This window comes from Leptodactylus fuscus, chromosome 2, assembly GCF_031893055.1.
Source record: "Leptodactylus fuscus isolate aLepFus1 chromosome 2, aLepFus1.hap2, whole genome shotgun sequence".
Lineage (NCBI taxonomy): Eukaryota > Metazoa > Chordata > Amphibia > Anura > Leptodactylidae > Leptodactylus > Leptodactylus fuscus.
In genome coordinates this window covers 167,247,087-167,270,938 of record NC_134266.1, presented here as the reverse complement: position 1 = coordinate 167,270,938, position 23,852 = coordinate 167,247,087, and the positions used below count along the sequence as shown (strand labels likewise).

The window sequence follows — 23,852 nt, the reverse complement described above, 5'->3', positions numbered from 1 at the left end:
AGGGTTCGATTCAGAACTTGGGAACCATGGGGATTAAAGAAAAACCTCCAACTGCGCTGAAATCAGCGGGCAGCACCTATGAGCAAACGCTAAGAACTTGAGATGGTGGAGGTGGTGAAAGGTGCTCTTTAAGTACTAGTGGTGACAACTTTAGTTAGGAAACAATCTGATGGTGTATTTTAAAGTAGTCATGCAGTATTCACACTGGTAATAATTATACTTTTTTCTACATTGTCCATAAAAAAGTTTTGCACCCATAACTGTTTTAAACTCAAGAGTTTACAAAGATTATTACAAAAATGTGACTCTTTTTTGTAGGTAAAACAGGCTGGCTGGTCCATGATTTTTGGATAACTTACACGGAAAACAAACTAGCTAGCTAACATCTCAGACAAAGGATTTATAATGAGGTAGTTTCATGAAAGTTCTCATCCTTTACCATCCAGACAGTCGTTTGGTTATCTGACAACTACTGTATCTACAAATAGTCTGACATTGGTAGATATTGCCCTATTGTATATTTGCCCTTTCTATAACAGTAATTCTTTCAACTGTTCCTACAGAAAAGCATAAGCTACTTACCGTATACCACTTCTACTGTATACTAAAAATGATATATTTTTTCCCCTTGGCCTCTCTGTGCTCCTCTATGATCTCCTATGGTTAAGCCCTGGAGTAAGCTGGGTCTCTTCCGTATCGTGGATCTTGTAGATCCACTGTCCTTGGAGCTCAGGCCCTTCGACTATTTGACTTCCAAATTACACTTGCCTGCATCTGAATGGCTACACTACCGGCAGATTGTCTTTTTTGTGTTTTCCCAGTTTGGAACCTTAAAGGTTTCTCCTTCTACCGCCTTTGAGAAGGTGTGTCGGGCGGATACCTCCACGACTGATCTAATTTCTGGTATTTATAGACTGATTTCCTCTCCTGAGAGGTGGCCTTTTATTTCCAACAGGTATATGGGTAAATGGTCTGAGACCCTGGATAGACAGATTTCACCCGGCCAGTGGCAGATTATCTGGTCCCGTGCAGCTAGCTCCTCCACCTGTATCTCGTTTCGTGAGACCCAATACAAGCTGCTTATGCACTGGTATCACACCCCAGCCCTGCTCCACTCCCTGAATCCTAGTATCTCCCCCCAGTGCTGGAGGTGTCAGACAGAATTAGGCTCCTTGTACCATATTTTCTGGGATTGCTCATGTATCCACCCCTTTTGGTCCGCTGTTCAGTCTACCCTCTTCGTTTAAGGTGTTCCATTGGACCCTCTTGTTTACTTGCTCAACCTTTCCCTTAAACAGCTAGGTAAACAGACCTCAAAGTCGTTTCTACACCTCTGTACAGCTGCCAAGACTCTTGTAGCTCTGTGTTGGAAAAGACGCTCCCTTCCATTAGATTCTGACCTTATAGCTAGAATGAAAGATGTGCGTAGTTTGGAATTCCTGACTGCATCCCTTAATCATACATTGGATGCCTTTCAGGCTGTGTGGTCTCCTTGGGACTCATATTGCTTCCTTCGTGGTCTCTGACTCCCCCCTCCTCCTTTCCTATTCCCTTCCCCCATTTTCTGTGCTTTTGTTTTTACGTCTTCAGTTTGATCGATTGTTTGATCCTTTGACTTTATTGAATTTTTTATTTGTTATGTATACAAAATTCTTAATAAAAATTACAGTTAAAAAAATAACTGATATATTGCTGTACTTCCAACATACAGCTGGAACACATAAATGTTCTACCACCAGTATCCACCTAGAGCAGCCAAAACATACCATTGGTGTCAGAAATTAGGAATAGCAACACACCTTTATCTTATGAAATATTCTTACCATAATATTATTAATGCTATACACACACACACACACACACACACACACACACACACACATTCCCAGCCTGAATAGGATCCCTTTTCTTAATCAACTTCAATAGAAAGTATCAAATTGAATTTCCATGGTTTAAATGTTGTACTTTTTAATGATGTATTTAAGGCATTGAGTAAAGTTCATTGCTTTTTTATTATTATTCTGCAAATAAATTAGTGCCAAATTATTACATATCTCTTTACTATGAAAGTAGAACTGCATGTGCTCTTTTTTATAACTGTATAGGGGGAGCTTTAAGGGCCCCTTCACACAGCGTAAGCGCTCGGCTCATTCCGAGCCGTACACGCGAGCGCTTCTAAACACTTTCCATTCACTTCAATGGGACCGCGCGTAAAGCCGGCTTTACGAGCGCTCCCATTGAAGTGAATGGGAAGTGTTTAGAAGCGCTCGCGTGTACGGCTCGGAATGAGCCGAGCACTTACGCCGTGTGAAGGGGCCCTAAGGCTAAGGCCCCACATTGTGGAAACGCAGCTTTTTTTGTTGCAGATTTTGTTGCAATTTTTTGAGCCAAAGCCATAATAGCTACAAAACAAATAGGGAATATATAGGAAGTCCATGTCCTTCTACCTTTTGCTAAATCCACTCCTGGCTTTGACTCAAAAAAAAAAATGCAGCATATTCTGCAACAAAAAAGCTGTGTTTCTGCAACATGAAGCCTTAGCCTAAGGCTAAGGCCCCACACTGAGCAAAAGCAGCTTTTTTGTTTCAGATTTTGCTGCTTTTTCTTTTTTTTTTAACCAAAGCCAGGGATGGATTGAGCAGATGGGAGAAGTATAAAAACTTTCTTTATATTTCCCATTCCTTTTGTAACCATTCTTGGCTTTGGTTCAAAAAACCGCAACAAAAAAGCTGTGTTTCCGCAACCTTTCCTCAGCCTAAAACAGTCTGTTGGACACTAGGTTCCCAGTTCAACTGTCCTTGTATCAGAATATTCAGGGCTTGTTTTTTGTGTGTGTTCCAATGTGCTGTTTTGTTTCACAACATCCAATGTACATCATATCCGCTTTGTATAGTATTGCCCTTTTACCTTTTTTCTGTGAATTAATTACTCATTCTTCCAAAGGTCCACACGCTGCTTGAAAGAAAAAACTACAACCTATTGTTTCCTATTGTTTCCATGATAACAGGAACTATAATTTGCCACTGAATCAGATGATGATTCTCTATTGTATTGCTTCCTCCATTGTCAAACTAAGTGTTGTAGAAATCATTATTAATCAGATTAAGTTTGGACACTGATTTTTAGCTGCTGCAGCTGGTACATCTTGGCAACCATACTGCATCACATCGTATAGTGGGGAGGGGGTATACAGGGGTGAAGGAAGGATCCTGGTTCATCAAACAATTCATTATCTGCACATCTGTTACAGCATCCTATTTAGTATTTAGCAGCTTTGCGGCACAATATCTCAGGCCTGAAATATTGCCTTTTAATTAAACGCTACTTTAATACTAGTTTAGGTTTGGTTATATGGACTATGAAAACACATAACTCACTGAGCTGAAGATGAATTTAAGGGAGGATTTATAACTGGTATAAACTGCCGTAAGCAAGATTTTTCCCAGACAGGAGTTTCTGTTTGTGTCCTGGTGTGACTTTTGAAACTAAATCAGAAAAGGAATAACATCTCTTAGATATTGAAAAATGGACATTTATAGGATCACAAAGTAAATCAGATGATTCTTGTACAGATAGAATGTCCCTTGTAATAGGCCAAACTCCCAGCTGAAGACTCGGTGCTAAGGTTTTGTTATATGTAGGTCTGTCAACAGATAAAAATTGTGAGAAAGCAATTACTTCTGTGCTGCAATATAATAGCACAATGTTAATACATAATATAATACCAATTAAAAGCTTAAAATAAATTAAGGTAATAAACTAAGATAAAATTGTTAGGTAGTAGGCTGTTCTTTTCACATTTATACAAAAAAAAAAAAAAGCAGCACTGTTGGGGGTTTAAAGACTTAAAGAATTTTTTTTAGTTCTTACTAGATCACTTACATACTTATTAGATCACGAAACGCCATATTTGAAGGCAGCAAGGGTATTTTACACTTCATATAAGGCACATTGGTTTCTGCCTTATAAGGGGTTATGTCTTTCTTTGGATCAACACTGTAGGATAATGTTTTGTTTTGTTTTTTTTCTTTTTTTTTCTCTTCTTTTTTCTTCTTTTTTCTTTAAATGTGGATTGTGATCCCCACATAGAGGTCACAATGTACATTTTTCCCTATCAGTATGTCTTTGGAATATGGGTTGGAAATCCATGCAAACACGGGGAGAACATACAAACTCCTTGCAGATGGTTTTATGCTCTTGGCGGGATTTGAACACCAGGACTCCAGCGCTGCAAGGCTGCAGTGCTAACCACTGAGCCACCGTGTGGCCCCCCACTGTAGGATAATGTATGAACTAAAATGTCTTGTTTCAACCTTTCCAATTATGTTTCTATATAAAATAATTACAAAATCTTTTATTATGCATATACAGTTTTTCCAATACACAGACGTTGTTTTTACGGCTGTATGTCCAGGCCAAATTGAAGATCTGCAAATTATAGAGCAGGTCCTTTATCAGTCCTATTCCTGTCCTGCATTTGCAGCCCTGTCATTGTATGCAGGAGGCCTAAGGTCAAGACCCCACATTACAGAAACATAGCATCTTTGTTGCAGATTTTGTGGCCAAGAATTTCCACAATTTTTCGGTGGTGACACACTGTGTACCCAGATGAAGCTATAGCCAAACCCAGTCCCCAGGCACCAGTGTTGTCACTGTGGGGTAAGTGTGACATCCATTATTTACTGGCTGGGGTTTTGCTGTTACCGCTTTGCCAAGAACTAAATGCAGTTGAAATTAATCCACGTTTCCTTAGAAAAGTGAAAGTACTGGCTGCCGGGGATGCAGCATCCAGGTACATACTGTGTCACTATCCTACAGATGATACCTCATTCTGCTACCAGTCACTTACATTTACCACTAATTGCCAGTTACACATGTACTTACATTACTTCTAATGGAAAAGTACAGGTGTAGCAAGGCAAATAGCGGTAAACGTGGTTGGAAGCACAATATGACGGCACCTCTATATTGTAGTCTGTGCTATATGACTTTAGTGTAGGTGTTGTCAGTATTAAACCTATTACATGGCACTCAGAGAACCTCATCTTTGATTCTTTTTACTTTAAATCGGCATGCCGAACAAAATAGGTTGCATATCCCTCATATAGACTATGTTGAGAATATCCTGCCAATACTAGAGGCAGGATATGACACACTGTGTACCCAGATGAAGCTATAGCCAAACCCAGTCCCCAGGCACCAGTGTTGTCACTGTGGGGTAAGTGTGACATCCATTATTTACTGGCTGGGGTTTTGCTGTTACCGCTTTGCCAAGAACTAAATGCAGTTGAAATTAATCCACGTTTCCTTAGAAAAGTGAAAGTACTGGCTGCCGGGGATGCAGCATCCAGGTACATACTGTGTCACTATCCTACAGATGATACCTCATTCTGCTACCAGTCACTTACATTTACCACTAATTGCCAGTTACACATGTACTTACATTACTTCTAATGGAAAAGTACAGGTGTAGCAAGGCAAATAGCGGTAAACGTGGTTGGAAGCACAATATGACGGCACCTCTATATTGTAGTCTGTGCTATATGACTTTAGTGTAGGTGTTGTCAGTATTAAACCTATTACATGGCACTCAGAGAACCTCATCTTTGATTCTTTTTACTTTAAATCGGCATGCCGAACAAAATAGGTTGCATATCCCTCATATAGACTATGTTGAGAATATCCTGCCAATACTAGAGGCACCAAATTACTTTAAAATAAGGAATCACTAAACACAAACCAATGAATTGGCAATTTATACAGGGTTTGTCAATATAAAAATTGATATTATTCCCATCCTACTGTCTAAATAGACATGTACTATTATTATATTAAATATCTTAAACTACTTTAATGTACGCAACCAGTATTCTCCTTTGTTTTTAACTTGATGTCATTGAATGAAAAGTAGCTGCACAACATACTACAGTACACAGATCAATAACAGTTACTTCAAGATAGTACAATCTAGGAGACAGTTATTATTTGAGAACCGTTAAAGCATCTGTTTACCTTCACTTGGCTTGACACATTTATTAATTTTATACTTTATTTTTCTTACTATCATCTTTTTCAAAACTGTATCATCTTAGAAAGCAATTTTGTTGAAGTTTTCTGAACACAATATACACTTATGTACAGTTAAGCTTTTTAAGAGGTTGTATTAGACAAGAAATAGAACTATGTCAAGTTCATATTTGATAGGAGACAAGCTGTTTTCATGGGCAATAAAGTGACCTTTGATGCTTTCCAGACAAACGAAAAATAATTATTACTGTCTAGTATGTGTGAACTTGGATAAAAAAAATCATAAGAAAAAGTCAAATAATTAAAAAGTTATACCAGTAAAACAACGAGGGGTGTATTTAATAAGTTACATGTCATATAATTCTTTCTTATTTTGTTCAAAAACGGCTCATATGTCATGCATCACATTTCTTAGATATGTGTTTTAGGCTGAGGCCCCACATAGTGAGCTGCAGCAAAAAAGTGCTGCCGGAAAAACCACGGCAGCAATGCAATTTTTCCTACAGTATTTTTCACAGAAAGTCCACAACAGTTTTTGAAAGCGCAGCATTTCCGCTGCACATATTTTTCTGCAATGCGTGGATGGGTTTATGCCACATGGGGCCCCACCCTTAGACGCTTATTAGCCTTGTCTGAAAAGGGACAGGCTTAATGAAAAATGGAAGGGGTAATCAGAAATTCCTCCCCATCCTACAGCCCAAATTTTTTTAATTAAAAAATATGATCTCTCAGGGCTGTGGACTGTTTGTTAACACCATCCATGTCCATATTACGGTCATTCTAAAAGAAAGTAAACACCCCACTCATTGGGGCTGCCCTCTGCTCCCTTAATCTATAGTCTCACCCCAAGAACTGCACACAACATTTTCTCCACTCTTTCCTATATTAAGCAATCCCTCTGTTCTCCCTGGATGAGATGATGTGGTGTTCCTAAACTGGTTTAGAGAGAGGGTATTGGGAGAGTTCCAATTCATGAGGGAAGGAAAATGCAGGTCACTTGAGAATTTACAAAATTAGCCCTGCTACCTAGAAGTTTGGAGGGTTAATCAACTCTCTCACTTCCTGGGTACATTTCCTCACCCGTCGGCTTCTTCCCATTCACTGATAATCTTTGTGTCTGTCTATATGGGCCAGGGAGCTATCTGGCATACTTTATCTGTTATATGCATGGAATTGGGATCCCTCCTTGGACAGACACCCAGGCCCCATTACAAAATGGAAGCTGGATTTGCATGTCAGTTTCCTGGACGTCTGTAACAGATGGCACACTGCTCCTCCATTTCTAGTCACATTCTGGAAGCCAGATATAAATCCTCTCTAGGTGGTATAGGATCTCCTCTAAGCTTCATGCTGTTATGGCCACAGTCCCAGTCACATGTTGGCAATGTGACCAGGTGGAGAGTGACAGGCTTCAAACTCTATGGGGCCTGTACTGTACTTCAGTAATTTTGGAGAGAGGTATGGAGAATTATAGAGAGATATAGAGAATTATGGCTTCATTGCTGTCTCTTACTCCCCAACCAACTTTGCTGTAGGAAGACAACCAGGTTGCCTCCTCTTGGAGTGGTCCTGGGATAGGTGACACCTGCAGGACCAAACAGATTCCAGTGGGCAGCACCAAATGGACTGATAAGATGTTGTAAGGTAAAGGCCAAGGAGTCAGTAACCAGTATTAGGCAAAAACTGGAAAAACAGACTGGAGTGGAGTTGGGACAAGAACATAAATGAATACATGGATAAACTGAAATACAGGATAGATTCAAAATAACTCTCGCAGGATCAAGCTAAGCTATAAACCTATAAAATTGTTCAGGTGCCATACAGAGGGCAAAGAAGTTATAAATAGATGGGGTCTACCTGAGATTGGCTGAGAAAGACCCTCAGGAGTGCATGTTAGGCCTTCAAGTATCAGGGAAGAACAGGGAAGAAGGGAGCGCCTGCCCTATGTAACCACAAAGTGTGAACTAATGCTAAGCTAGTGGCCTACAAAGAATTTACAAGCATGTCCAGAACACCAACAATAGGTGTAATAACTTACCCTTCCAGACTGTATGTGGCAATAAATTCTACATACAGTAGATATCTAGTTATAAATGCTTACTACATATTACATTATAGATACAGTATAAGTGCATGAATTATGTAATAAAGTGATGGTTAGGAATATTTAACTGAAGAGAATGTAGTCATATAATCACAATATTCTGCAGAGACTGTTCTTGTAATACATAGTAAGACATTCCTGCAATGGTCAAATTGACCTTTTCTAGGAAACCATACAATATCTTTCCCCATTGGGAAACCAATTTATAAAGCTAAAAAGCACTAAAAGCATTAGAGTTTATACTCAGCAAATGGCACTTACAGCTAAAAGCAGCTCGCCTTTTAACATGTTATTCTGTATTCTAGAATTTATGCAAGGATACAGTCTATACGCTGGAATTGGAATATTATAGACCAATTATCATCACTATTTGAAAGGAAATATGGAATAATAGTGATTGCTATCTTTAACCACATTATAGGAAATAGCTGTGGGGATGCAAATTGTATGCAAAACCTTTTTTTAATACCAATTATTTAAAAATGTTTCTATTTCTAAATATTAAAGGGGTTTCCCAGTTACAGACCAATATCAAGAGACCAATGATATTGTTTGTATAGTAAAAAGTTATACACTTTTCCTATATACTTTCCGCATTACAGGTTTCTAGATTTCTGAAAAAAAGCTGCTTTTCTGCAACGTGGGGCTGCAGCCTTAAGGACTCTGCTTTTTGTTTTTATATTGTCACATGCCAAACGCTTTTAAAAAGACAAATTTGGAAAATATTTAATCCATTATGTAACTTATAACATTTTTTTGAGGGTGTATAGTAAAAAAAACAAAACTCAATATTGCCATGTTTTTTTAACATTATACATTAGTACTGTTTAGCATAAAACATTTTGTTCATTAAGTTCAGTCATTTGATTTACAAAATAAAACCCAAGTTGTAAATGAATCCTGTGCTTAACCGTCACTATAAATCATTTAGCCTTAGTTTTAGGTAAGTCGTCTTATGCATCATGTTCCTGGCTGTGACAATTTTATCAGTAAAGGTCAGAACAAATGTAATATACGTTTGCTAGTAAACTTGAATTATTTTCAGCTACCATTGTGTTGAGACTAACCTAACAGTGTGCACTGTCAAATCATATTAACATGTTACTCTATTTGTTTTAAGATCTGCTCCTTGCCTGTCTTATACAATAGCTTGTCATATTAGATCATTCATGGCTGTGTTTTACATAAATGTCACCCCCATAGAGTGTCCAGGATCAAAGTTCAACAATCAACACCTGCATAAGTTTGTCATCTCATGTTTGTTAGTGAGATTTTATATAAAATCTGTCCTGAACCATATTTTTTCCAAAAGAGTTTATAATAATTGTTATATGTTGATTTTTGTCAGTACGAGTAAAGGTATGAACTCATGTTCAGGTATTGTTGATACAGTTTTGGATATGAAAACCAGTAGTGGATTGAGAAAAGAGAGGTACCATCAGTTCTTTATAGGTTTTCACTCTTGACACCTGGTTTTGGGTTCAAAATCAGCATCAACGAAACCTCGGTTGTGTCCTTACCCTAATTGTGAGGATGGAGCAATCCATAAACGCCAATAATAACTCATCTGAGTACCTGTCATGGAACAAGACCATATCTCTTCTAATAGGCCCAATAATACAAAGTGCATCAGCCAAGTGTTGATTCCAGGTTAGATTCAAGGTGAGTACTAGGAACCATATGTTATATATAGATTGTAGAAAAAAAATAAAAAATATACTCATCCCCCAACACTTAGCATTATCAGTAAAAAATATATTAATGCACTTACACAGCTTCCCTCGTGTAGACAGGAAGTCTGTTCTCCAGATTGTGTTCTTTCCTTCTCTTTGCAGACTTATGGTCTAAATTCAACCTCCCCCTTAGCAGCATGTACTCTTACAATTACCGTATTTTTCGGACTATAAGACGAAATTTTGGGGGAAAAGAAGGGTGCGTCTTATAGTCTGAAGGTGGCGCCTGGCATCCGCTGTAATAGAGAGGCGGAAGCCGGCAAGTGATAGACGCCATTACAGGTGCCGGGGCCTGAGACATCGCTGCGCTCCTCTGCCCTGCATGAAGTCAGCAGCGGCAGGGGCTCCTCCGTGCCCCCGCCGCTGGCTTCATGCAGGGCAGAGGATCGTAGCGATGTCTCAGGCCCCGGCGTCTATCCCTCCCCGGCATCCGCCTCTCTAGTACAGTGGATGCCGGGTCAGTATCGGTGGCCTCTTCTCCCCCGGGGCCGGTCCCCACCGGCCCCGTACCTGTGAAGTTGCATGCCGGCTCCTGCGCGGTGATATCGCAGGAGCCGACCTGTTCGGGTGACAGCCGGAAGCCTAATGAGGCTCCCAGGCCTGTCACTGCTATATTAGTATTGCGGCTGGTCTCTATGACCAGCCGTAATACTAATAGACAGAATGTCCCATAGACGGCAATACAGTTGTATTGCCGTCTATGGGACTTGCGATCAAGTGACCGCAGGTTCAAGCCCCCAGGGGGAATAAAATAGTAAAAAAAAAAAAAAAAAAAAAAGCTTTAAAAATATAAAATAAATAAAAGTTCTAAATCACCTCCTGTTTTTTTTTTTTCAATACAAGGTGATCTAAGCAATAGATATCCCCCAAAATGGTATAACTAAAAAGTACAGCTGGCCCCGCAAAAAAAACACTCTATGCATCCCCGTACAGCTGCAGGGTCACCTGTCAATGTGGCCTTGCAGCTGTTGCAAAACTACAACTCCCATATATTAAATATTTTACCAGTTTTTGCTTCAAAATTTTTTTCCCTATTTTCCTCCTCTAAAACCTAGGTGCGTCTTATAGTCCGAAAAATACGGTAGTTCTCTTACATTTATTTTTCAGGGTCCTCAGGCCCACAGACTTTGAGAAATTGTGTAAATCTGACTCCTCTATCACAGGTCTCATCTCAGACATATATTGTATCCTTTCAGACCCAGTCCTGGATAGGACTCCTAGACAATCCTATATGCAGAAATGGGAGAGCTATTTGGATGAGTCTTTGTCAGATCTGGCCCGGGCCATAAGATGGAGGAGAACATTGAAGGCCTCTTGGTGTGTCACTTACAGGATGTTTCTCCACTGATATCACACCTCAGCTCTACTCCATTCTTTTAATGCTACTATTCCAGATATAAACTGGAGGTATGGTGCCTGTCGGGCTAACATGATTCACCTTTTCTGGTCTTGCTCTTTGATCCAGCTCTATCGGCGACAGGTCAAGACTTTGATAAAGTGGAAACACACTCCCCTCCACCATTGGAAGAACGATATACTAGACTTAGAGAATCTAGGACTCTTATGGTCCTTCTAAACAATGAGGAGGATAGATTGCAGGCCATTTGGAAACCCTAGGATGCATTCTGGTTACTCTACAACCGCTAATCCTTGGAGGCGTCTTCCCCTTTCAGCTCTTCCCTACAAGTGGAGATAGTAGGTTCCTTCATGTAATCCTTCTTAGGCGTCTCCCTTCCCCTTCTGCATCTTGTGTTGTGTCCCTTTCATTTTCTTTATTGCATTTCTATTTGATACAGAAAGTTATATTTGCTGTTTTTATATCTGTGCATATTCTCTATTTTCTCTTGATTTATATGCGATACAACTACCTTGTATTTATAATGTATTCTACCTTTGTTATGCGCCCACATGTACGACTGTGTATTTGTATTAAAAACTTAAAAAATAACAGTTGAAAAAAAATGTTCAAAATTTCTTGCTGAATGATTTTAAAAATAATTTCTACAGTAGTCAGGCTTTATGTGTCTTATATAGTCCTTCAATTTATATGTTATTACATACAGTGCTCATATTGTGAATTGTGAGGAAGGATTATTTAGTATCTATGAGTTGCGAGCCCCCTCCCCCAGCAGTTAATTGACAACTTTCCCCCTATGCACAGTAATTGAATGAAATCTGTCAATAAGCAACAGAGGGCAGTGAAGGGCAGTGCGGACTGCAGCTTATGAATAGCTATTACTTTAGAGCCCTGAAACTAATAAAGTGTACATTTCATTTAAAACATATAGACAAATATAACAGGCAGAACTAAATTTGGGATGCCCTTAAAAAGAAAGCAAAAAAAAAAAATATAGCAATAGATACAAAGATAACCTTCTGCCGGCCTGCAGCCACCATTAGAGGACGCTTATGAGCCTGCTGCACATATGCATTGAACTCAACAAAAGCAAAGTTTGGCCTTAGCTACAGTATCAAGCTCCCTTTATCGGTGTCTGCAACAGTCAGCATGTTATCTTATCTTTGAATAAAAGCCCCTGTAGAACAAAAATAAAACTCTGAATGCTTATAAAAAATGTACTAAAAAATTAATCTGGACATAATTTTGATCCTGTAAATGATGTGTTAATAAATGGACATTCATTTTGTGTATTATATCAAGTATTTGTCCACTATACCATTTACAGATTACAGACTGTCATATAACATCTTCATTTCATAATTTAAAAAAATATATATTGTAGGGGATTGTATACACTGCTACCGCATATATGCAATAATATCTTATGTCACTTGCCTGGTACTGTACGTCATACAATATTGTTTCCCAACACAATTATTGAAGAACTATAACTCCCAGCATGCTTCAACAGTCAGGAACTGAAGGATATTATGTTACAATTTATGTTTTGGAAATAAATGTTAAAATGTAACAAATAATAGGAAATTATCAGACAATAACATATATATTGTACTGCCGGTATTATAGCAATCACATTTCTATCGCTTCTATATGCTTTGTGTTTCTGTGACTGTAGCAGAACATTTATTTTCATCCATGTTTTTTGTTGTTCCTTATTTCCTCATTTGTGCATTGCCATAACATTCTCACCTCTTCCTAAGTTCTGATTCCACAAGGATCTGTCTTTTCTTCTGGGGGGGAGGCGGCGGGAGTTCATCTTTACCATGCTTAACAAGAATTTGTTCCCTGGTGGTCACCATAGTTACAGTTTCCATTACAGTTGTCTGTGTTAGTGATGTCTGAGTGGTGGTGACAGCCTGTGAAATCTGTGAAAAGTATTGAGACAGAGGTCACACAATATTCGAGAGACTTCAGAGAAGGCTGTTTGGAGTGTCAATAGAAAATAATGAGAAACTGCATTTTGTATGATCAAAGACTGGCCCCCAGAGCACAATAATAGTTAAGTGAACATACAAACACATAGTTTTGTCTGGCTCAAGTAATGTCAAAACAGCATTAAAACAATAAGCACTACGCTTTCTGCGGTAAAGTCCCATCAGTTTCTATTTTTCAAGAGCTGACATAATACATTGTGTTTCTATCTATATTAAAGCATGGCAGGTATGAACAGTTTTTCTGAAAGTGTTCTAACGCATATAAAACATAAAAACAATTCCGTTTTTAATGGATTTTTTTTTGCTGAATCTTGCTATACATAACTTCAAAAATTCTGTTTATCATTAATAGCACACAATGCAGAATCCCATGTACACATCACTGTGTGGTTGCTAGCTTTGATTATCAATTTTTAGTTTCAATGTTCTATTATTTATTTTTAAGCATACAAAAAAGAATGTGTATTCAGTTCAGATAGCAAATAACAAAAGTTTGTTATTAACAGTAGGGTATGTACTGTATATACGGATGACTCCCAGGAAAGCAAGGATCATTATCGGCTCTGTATGTACAGTAAGTACAGAGATTATTCTGAAAACATGTAATTGGTAACTCTCTTCTTTATGTGATGTGAGGGAATTGTACACTTTGTTCATGGTGTTAAAAGCAACCTGAGAAACATGAACCTAGATGTGTGTATACCATTGATCCCTTTAACTTTTTGTGGGTTTCGTCCCATGGAAGTCAGCCTGCTAAATAAGATAAAAGGAAAAACGAAAATAGTTTATTAGGAGTGGAGGACAGTACTGGGATTGTAGAGGGTATCATGATCGAAACTGCAAAATGGATGAACTGACTCGTACTGAGCTGGTTTCCACACAAATATTCCAAATTGTTCATTTTTTTCTAAACCAAACAAGTAAAGATTTGCTCATGTGAACTAAAATGACCACTGCCCTATACTCTGGGGTCTCTTCAGACCCCAGAATATAACAGGTGGAGGCCCAGTGGAGGTGAACAAATTAAAAAACTTTCATACTCACCTTCCCTTACCTCTTTTGGGCATCATCGCAGCATCTAGCATTCTACTGGTTACATCATGCACCCCGAGTCATCCCTCAGGTCAATCACAGGATTCAGAAGTGACTCTAGGTGGATGACATCACCAAGAAATCAGAGAGAGAGAGGGCGCCAGATGCCATGAGAAGGCCCAGAAGAGTTAAGGGAAGTTTAATCTGATTATTTTTTTAAAACATTTTTTCACCTTTCCTGGTCCTCCACCTGTTATATGCTGGGGTTTGAAGAAATAATCTCTAGTCACTTTCTTCATGCAGCTGATGTAGAAAGTAGGATATGGCCATAATTATCTGAACTGAGTGTGTAAATCATGGATTCATGGAAGGGAGTGTGGTTTGGCAGGAAAGGGGCATGTGCATAAATTCACTAAACTTTTGATATAAAATTTAGTCCCAAAGTAAGTCATGAGTCACCTTTTATGGCCAATAATCTAATTTTGTTGATTGTTCAATAGAGTAGTATCATCTATATGCACAGTTTTAAACATACTACTGAAAAGACAATCCTGTGAGTAAAAAAATGTTTTGTGGGCAAGAATTTACATTTTCCATTAAAAAATATAAAAAAGCGCCTTTACAATATGAAAAACAAAACTCCATTATTTAAATGCGTTTTAATATTCATTGTTTAAACATTATTATTATTATTATTATTATTATTGCTGCACAAGTCCATATATATATATATATATATATATATATATATATATATATATATATATATATATATATTAGTGCAGCCTCCGCTTTCTAGAAAAAAAAAAATTTGTTATTTTTGCGCTTCCTTTTTGGTGTGTTCACCCAATATAGTTTAGCCTGTGCTAATCTAAACAAACAAACAAACAAACAACAAAAAAAGAGCACTTATTTAAAATTGTGTTTTCTTCAAATAAATGTATGTAAAAAAAAAAAAAAGCAACCCCCCTAAAAAGACATACACACAGTGCCAGAATTGTTGCCAAATTGCAGTCAATGACTATAATTAAGCACTGTGTGCAGTAAACCATTTTGTGTTGTAAGTAGATACCACCACTGCCACCACTCAGAGATACATGTCCTGCAGGTCAATCATATTATGCCCTGCTGCATTGCCACACGTCACAGCTACCACTACTGCCACCATTCAGCCAGACACGTCCTGTGTCCTGGTCCATCACTTTCCACTATACCACATTGTTGATATATATATATATATATATATATATATATATATATATATATTCCACATCTGCTCCCATCAAAGGATAATTTTTGGCTCTTTTTTTCTTTTTTTAAAAGCCAATTCTTTATCACTTTTCAACTAGGCTGACAACCACAAATTTGTCTTCCAAATAACAATAAGCCTGTAGCACTTACAAGCCATCAAAATAGGCTAATTTCTCTGCAAAACCATTACACTTTACAACCCCCCCCCACCTTTTTCCACAAAAAAAAAGGTAATTTTTGGAGCATTTTAAATGTTTAAATGTATAAAAGTAAGTGTCAGCGCAATGTATGGTTAAAGTCAGTTTGTATCCACGGCTTATCATTCATTTTTTCATACATGCCACTTTCTCTTTGACATAACTTTTTGGATAGATAGGTTCCTATCAGCTCTAAGAGTGTTCTACACTCTGTTTTAAGCCAATTTACGGTGTGGTTCATACTGAACTTGCTCGACCTGAAATGAATCTTCGTTCCGAACCATCTGAACCCAAAACAGAATGAATCTTGAGAGGTTTGCCCAACTGTAGTCAAAGTGCTAGTCTAGTATATTGAATTAGATTAGTCATTGTGCGGAATAGACTTAACAGTCTTCCTAGTAGGCATGCAGTTTACAACTAATACCATGCTGACTTTTGTGGTTAGGCCAAACATATAATTTGTTTTCTTTCGTTATGATGGGAATTGTTTACATGGAGAAATGTGAACTTAAAAGGGTAATTCAATTTTAGCTATTTAAAAATTAGGAAGTAACATTGTACAGAGATAATTTAATATTTTATTACTGCGTTCAGCATAAGAAGCAATGACTAAGCACAAAAAGGATTTGTAACGTATAAATTCTAGAGAATCTTCATGAGACAACCCTTGTCCATATGTCCTATTAGGGCTTAATGGCACCATAAATAGAGCTATATTCCATTCATCAGGACTCATTCTATTAGCCACAATGAAGAACAAAGTAACGGTGTATGTGCAGCAACCAAGTAGACCTTGCAAAATTGTTTATAATGCATATGTACTGTTTAACTGTTTATGCCACAGTGTACAGTATCTCACAAAACCGAGAACATCTCTCACATTTTTGTAATTATTTCATTATATATTTTTATGGGACAACACTGAATTATGACACTGTGATACAATCTAGTAGACAATGTTCCGTGTACAGCTTGTATAACATTGTAAATTTGTTGTGCCCCGAAAATCTCTCAACACACAGCCATTAACTCCTTAACAACCATAGGGATGTATGGAGAGGGTTCAGGAGCTGAGCCCTCTCCATACTCAGCGGATGACAGCCGTATTAAACAGCCAGCACCTGCTGCTAACAGCTGAAATCAGCACCAAGACCATTTGCAGCTGTTGATACTTTAGATGCCGCAGTTAAATGCGACCAAGGCATCTAAAATGCGCAGGCATTGGGGTGCCGCCATCTTCAACTTATCACTGCACTCCAGAACAACATTCAGGCTAAGGGCCGGTTCACATTAGCGTTTGGCTTCTGTCCGGAAGGAGTCCACATGAGGACCCCCCCGATCGGAATACCAATGCTAATGCAAGCATTGTGCAGTTAAGCACACTGACCCCTAGACTATAATGAAGTCCATGTGCTTGCCACGCACTGCCCGCACAAATCTCGTGCGGGCAGTGCATGGCAAGCACACAGATCCCATTATAGTCTATGGGGTCAGTGTGCTTAACTGCACAATGCTTGCATTAGCATTGGTATTCCGTTCGGGGGGGTTCTTATGTGGATTCCTTTCAGACGGAAGCCGAACGCTAATGTGAACCGGCCCTAAGGCCCACATTGTGGAAATGCAGCTTTGTTGTGGCAGATTTTGTTGCAGTTTGTTGCCATGACTGGATTGAGCAGAAGGTAGAAGTATCAGAGCTTCCTATACATTTCCCATTTCTTTTGTAGCCATTCTTGACTTTGGCTCAAAAAATGCAAAAATGTGGTAATAGAAGTGAGTGGATTTTTACTATTCTCTGAATGATGAGATCCCCTAGGTTTCAAGCCCCTATGGGGTCTGAAAGTAAAAGAAAAAAGTTTTTAAAAGTATTAAAAACACAAAAACCACAAAAGTCCAAATCACCCCCCCCCCCTAAGATCGCATAGAAAAATAAACAATAATTAACATAAACACTTTAGGGACCTTCGTGCTAAAAAATGTCCTATTAAAATATAAAAATATTTATCCCATACTATGTACATCATAGCGGGGGAAAAAATCTAAATGGCCAAAAGGCTGTATTTTCAAAACATTGCCTCCTAATAAAAAATGGAATAAAAAGAAATCAAACCATCCCCAAAATGGTATCAATAAGAACGCCAATACAGTTACAGATTTCGAAAAATTTAGAATTATTTTACAATATACTACATAATCCAGTACCTCTACTAAAGCTGACACACAAAAAAAAACCTGTATAAAGTGTGGTACGGGATCAGAATTTTAGGCTCTTTTCATAACCCTGGTAACGTGTTGCAAGGGTGAACTTTTTGAAAAAAAAAAAAAAAATGCTGCTTTTCTGAGCCAAACCAGAATTAGATTCAAAATGAATTCAATATATAAAAGAAGGTTTTATATTTTTGGCTGTGACTCAAAAAAATGTAGCAATATATTCAGCAGCTTTTTTCCTTTATTTATGAAAACTGTCTAAAAGAAAAATTGTCCTTGTTGTCCAGTCACAACAAAACCTTCAGTTTTCAATAGTGCTCAAGTATAAGAAATGAAAGCTATACTGCCAATGGTTCCTATAGACTACAAAGACAGTTTTCAAATTAGACAGTTTTGTAAATCTCTTTCCTATTTTCATAAATCTCCTCCCCAATCTGTGTGTGAAACCCAAGGTCCCATGTAGCGGGCCACAGAAAAAAAACTGTGGCGCAACACATCGTAGTTTTCCCTGCAGCACATTTCACAGAAAGTCTGCAGAGGTTTCCTATAACACCGCCATTTCCGTAGGTATAATTGACATGCTGTAATTTCCTAAACCGCACGGCTTTGTAAATCACACCATGTCCTCTGTGCGTATTTTCCCATAATGTGTGGATGGGATTTACTCCAATCCAATGCCATGTGGGGCCCTGACCTTAAGGTAAGTTCACATGAAAGAATTTGGCACTGCTTTTGAGGTGGATTCTGCCTCAAAATCAACTCACAATTCTATCTAGAATCAGACTCCCATTGTTTTCCACAGGAGGGCAAGATCATCACAGGATGCTGAAAAAAAGTACCCTACCTATTCTACCAGTAAATTCCATGACACAAGTCTCAAGCTGACTAGACCCATTGTTTCTGGGGCTAATCTGCAAACAACCTACTGTGGACGAACAGGGCCAGAGAGTGGAGAGGAATCTGAAGCTTCCTATGCACTTTCCAACCTGTAAATAGGACCTTTGGCTTAGAGACAAGGTAACATCCAGAAGAGATCTCATCCATATGCTAGGATTGTAGTCCAAAGTGCAGTTACTTGCTTTGTGAGCTTTAAACTAACACTATGTCAATTATTTCAACTGCGGCTTTCAACCTTTGTAGTACGAAAGAGAGAGCTGTGGAAGACCATCAGCAATTCCTGTAGGTGTGCTACTTAAAAAAATGTGGGATTTTTTAAAAAAATTTTTTAGCAGCAGCTTGCAGGGGAGCACTTCTTGAAATTAATATTCGGCAATGTGTGATCTATGTATTCCCAGCCTTAGTTATTGACAGGTCAAGTACATTCATTACATACGTGCAGACAAACAGAAGTTTAAGCACCATGTTATGTCATTTCTGTCCCAAAGGATGTAGTGTTGAAAGTCCATGCTTCACAGAAGGGGAACTTTTACAGTAAGAACAGCGAGGCTATGGAGGAACTCTTTGCCCCAGGAAGTGGTGATGGTGGATTTATTAAATTAGTTCAAAGATGGCCTGGATGCCTTTCTTGAAGAGAACAATATTACAGGTTATGGACTCTAGATTTTAAGGACACGTTGGTCCTGGGTTTTTTTACTGACTGCCAGATTGGAGGACTTTTTTCCCCTGAAATGGGGCAATTGGCATAAGCCTCATGGGTTTTTTTTTTGTTTTTTTTGCCTTCCTCTCGATCAACACTATAGGGACTGTAGGGATATAGGTTGGACTTGATGGACTGATGTCTGGATCCAACCTCATCTACTAAGTAACTAAGGTCAGGGAGACGTTATACCTGTCACATATATCTGCATAGATGATTTTGAATGTTTATTTAGAAATGGGCACCTGTTGCACTCTGAGGAACTATACAATACCCCTGAAATAGTCAAACAATGAAATGCAAATAGATTTTGAAGGATGGACAAATTCACATTAACCAAATGAATCAGTTCAACCCAGGAGGTTACTAAACTGTATATTTAAGGCCAATTAACAGTCAATTTAATTCTAGTAATTAATGCAATGAACAAAACATTTTGAGGAATCATAAACTAGAGATATTCCTGGTTTAGTCTGTTAGATAATTAAATGCGTATGTAAATGAGGAACTTGACATTAGTTCAGACTTTAAATGTCAATAACATGCTTAGTGAAAGGTTTATTTTGGAGCATTTGCTTAGTTCGTTTTATTCTCCTATGCGCAGTAGTAAGCATTCTATTCTGAAGAAATACATATGGGTGCAATTTGCAACAATTAAAAAACGGAATAGCATGAGAGCCAAGAGGTATAACCTTCCCATATGGAAAGTAATAAAATATAAACTTTTATGTATTTATTGATAATGTCCATACAGGTTGATACAGTGTTTCAAATACTATATTACCAAAACAAACAGAATATTGCACAAAAGCACTAAATTATTCATGGAAATATCTGATTATCTCTTCCCTTCATATACAGCTGCCATTCATGCATCATTTTTAAACCTGTTATGGAAATGTCCAATTTTCTGAGGTGGATACAACCATAATATAGGTATTTATCTTTCTGCTATTACAATACAGAATGAAGTATCAAATACCTATGACGTATTTCTTCAATGTATTGTATGGTAATATTAATATACTGTAATACTAAATTTATAATTTAGCAATAAATAATGAACACAATTTGGGCATTTGGGCATTATTGATCAATTCTCAACATAAAATAACCATTCCGGAACATCTTTTCTTCAACTATATACCATGTGTCTGATTTATTTGCTATTTGGACAGGAAGTGTATAAATAAATTAACAACTTGGTGTTTCCATTTTCCCAATGCAAGTATCTCTAAATCAGTGTTAATAAAGAGTGTAGATATACTTGTCACATATGTTTTATTACATGCCCATGTGAAATGTTTATTTAGGTAACCTTATTTATGTGGTTTGTGGGATGATTGTTTGCCCCCTCAATAATGACTGACTTGGTCTTAATCTCCATTGTCTTCTGCTTGATATAACCGACAAGAAGTATTGTCCCTGAATTAGAAAATGGCCACCTGCTGTACTCTGAGACACAATATCATATTCCTGAAATCGTCTGATAGATTTTGAAAGAAGGTCAAATTCACATTAACCACATGAATCAACGTAGGGAATTACTAAAATGAATACTTAAGGAACTATATAGTCTGAAAGTAGCATGTCTCTACACACTGCCCAGTTACTGCTGACAGTCGTGGACTTTATAGGGACACACTCTATTAACAATAGGAATGGTTACTCCCAAATATCAACGTATCAGAAATTCCCAGGAAGAATAGAGGATGAAAAGTCCAATGCATCATCCAAAGAAAAGGTATATGCTAGCGCCGGTCGCAATGTACCCAAGCATCAGCAGCAGTGATCCTCCAGTGCCAGACTCAATGCATTCCCAATCGGGTCATAATAACCAGAAATTCCCGTTGTGCTATCCATGAACCCCTCACACGCCGTATACGCTCCCATTGATTTCAATGGGAGTTCGGATTGTATACGCCGCGTTATTTTGCAGCCGTGATTTTGTGGCTGCAAAATAACGTGGCATATACGATCCAAACTCCCATTGAAATCAATGGGAGCGTATACGGCGTGCAAACTCTCACACGCCGTATATGTGCCACATCACGCGGCACGTTACTCCGTGTGAACACACCCTAACATAATAAATACTTACCTTTCATACACTAACTCCGAGGTTCCCTTTTCCTCCTCTCTGTTATTACATATGAGTGGACAAGCTACAGTCACTCACATGCACCTTCATCTCCTGGCGCTGATAAGTCATCACAGTTAGCACTGTCTGTCAGTAATAACTTATAACAGGTTGCCATAGATGAACAGCACGTACAGTAGAGAGTGAAGCGCATTGCTAAACAATATGTGTCCAGTGTTAATTATTTATAGCAATATGTGAATAAAAAAACTCTACTGACCAACACAATTTTCCTATGATACCGCACCAATGACATTGTATTCATGTTCTGAATATTTATAAATGAAATTGGGCACGTATCAAAATTCAGGTTCGTTCTTAAATTCTTTCACAAGAATTTACTGTTATTTTATAAAGGATAACACACTATACATTACAGTTTTTTAGAATTACCTTCAGAACTATGCAATAATAGTGAAGTAATGCTCTCAAATCGTTGCTTAAATATAGCAACCATGGAAATCACATAGATTTGAATGTTTTACTAAGAATGCAGGTATATTACATTAACAGTAGGAAAGTGTATAGTGATTTTTTTAGCCACTAAGAAAATTATGTGGAAAGCTGCAAACTGCTATTAAGTTGAGTTACATTTATGCGTTCTTCTCAAAGTACAAAAAAAGTCTTTGTAAAAACCATTGCAAACTTTACATCGACATGAACTAATAAACCTAGGGCTAAAAATGTGTTTCATGTTTCATTTTTGGGCAAACATTATTTTAAAGTGCAGTGTCTATAGTGCATGATGCAAGAATGTATCCAAGCACAAATAAAATACAGAAGCTGCTGGCACCTATTGAACTAAACAAGATCTATAAGCAGCATGGTGCAACAAAAACTTCTTTTATTGGAGGAAAATATGTATGCACGTCAAGGGTGAACTTCAGGCCATGACCTGACAAACAATGCCACTTTACCTTGAAATGTGTTATCATTTTTCTCTAATATACTAAGTTTGCCAAATAATACTATTTGAAGATCCCTTCCTTAGTTCACAATTTTTTTGTTGCTTGGATGTTATTTTACTCTTCAGTTCAAGCACTAAAATGTAATCATGTCTGAAGTAGTTGAGTTGCTACCCTGCAGAGTTCTTCCACACAATGAAATGGATTTCCCAAAACTTGCTATTATCTACTTGGGATTTTTCAATACTTTTAAAATTACTCAATTTCTAATTACTCCATTACCAATTCTGATGAATAATCTCAACCTTTATTCCATTAGTACTAATGTCATTACAGAGGTGCTGTGTTTTTCCTATGTTATAAGTACATCCATGACACATCCTTCTTCTGCAGACTCACTTCTCCAATGTATTGCACATCGTCGATCACAGTATGGAATAAGGGTAGGGCTAGTTACTGAGCTTGAGTTGCACTCAATGAGCAGAAGGATGGAGTTGAAAGCATCAGCTCCACTGAGAGAAATGAAGATAAGGGTATCGTAAGTAATGTCGTTTTTAGCACACTGCTGAAAATATGGATACTCCCTGCATCAGGACATAAAGGAGAAAAATAAATAACATGTACTGGGAATAGAAATAAAAGAAAAAATACAATTTTTTTAAGGAAATGTAAATTTCTACATCTATATAGTAATTTTTTGTGAGCTCAAAAAACACATTAACCTCATTCCAACTACTACTTTTAAAATGTAACCTTGCTTTTATATTATTTATTCCAGTTTGTAGAGAGAAAAGGTTTAGTATAAAACTGTCCCTATACCAAACAGGAAGCAGAATCAGTGAGACACTCAAGATCATTCCAGGTTTTTGCCTTTTCCAGGGTTGAAAATTGTGTAGAAACTGCATAATGTAATAAAGATGACAGTAACTCCATGTTTTAGGTATATGGGACTTCATAGACTTGAGAAAACCAAGCAACCACAACAGGGATGGGATTTGTATTCATTGTATGAGCCTCTATTCTATTGGCCTCTGTTTTTCTCCTTCGGTGTGGTTATCAGTTTTTTTTCCCATTATCTAGACGAGTCTGTATTTTCCAGAATAAATATCTACATGAAGACTTCAGGTGTTTTAATGGATCATTTTATTTATAGAGTTGGCAATTTCTACACTAGAACGGTAGGCGGGACTGTTTTATGACTCTTAGAATCACATCCATATGCCTCATACTGATCAAAGCAGGTCGAAGGCAGCTCAATAACTTATAGCTGTAAAATGATGAGTACAATTTCATGCTTAGATGTGCTC

General features: G+C 37.8%; 1 protein-coding gene across 11 annotated transcripts in view; it reads right to left on the bottom strand.

Annotated features, from left to right (window-relative positions):
- Positions 1–23,852, bottom strand: part of DMD (dystrophin) — a 1,873,751-nt gene that overhangs the window by 1,100,953 nt on the left and 748,946 nt on the right. For all 11 annotated transcript variants that reach the window (XM_075265063.1, XM_075265067.1, XM_075265060.1 and 8 more), the window contains one exon: positions 12,974–13,149. In XM_075265063.1, the coding sequence (XP_075121164.1) occupies positions 12,974–13,149 (176 nt within the window). The remainder of the gene's footprint in view (positions 1–12,973; positions 13,150–23,852) is intronic.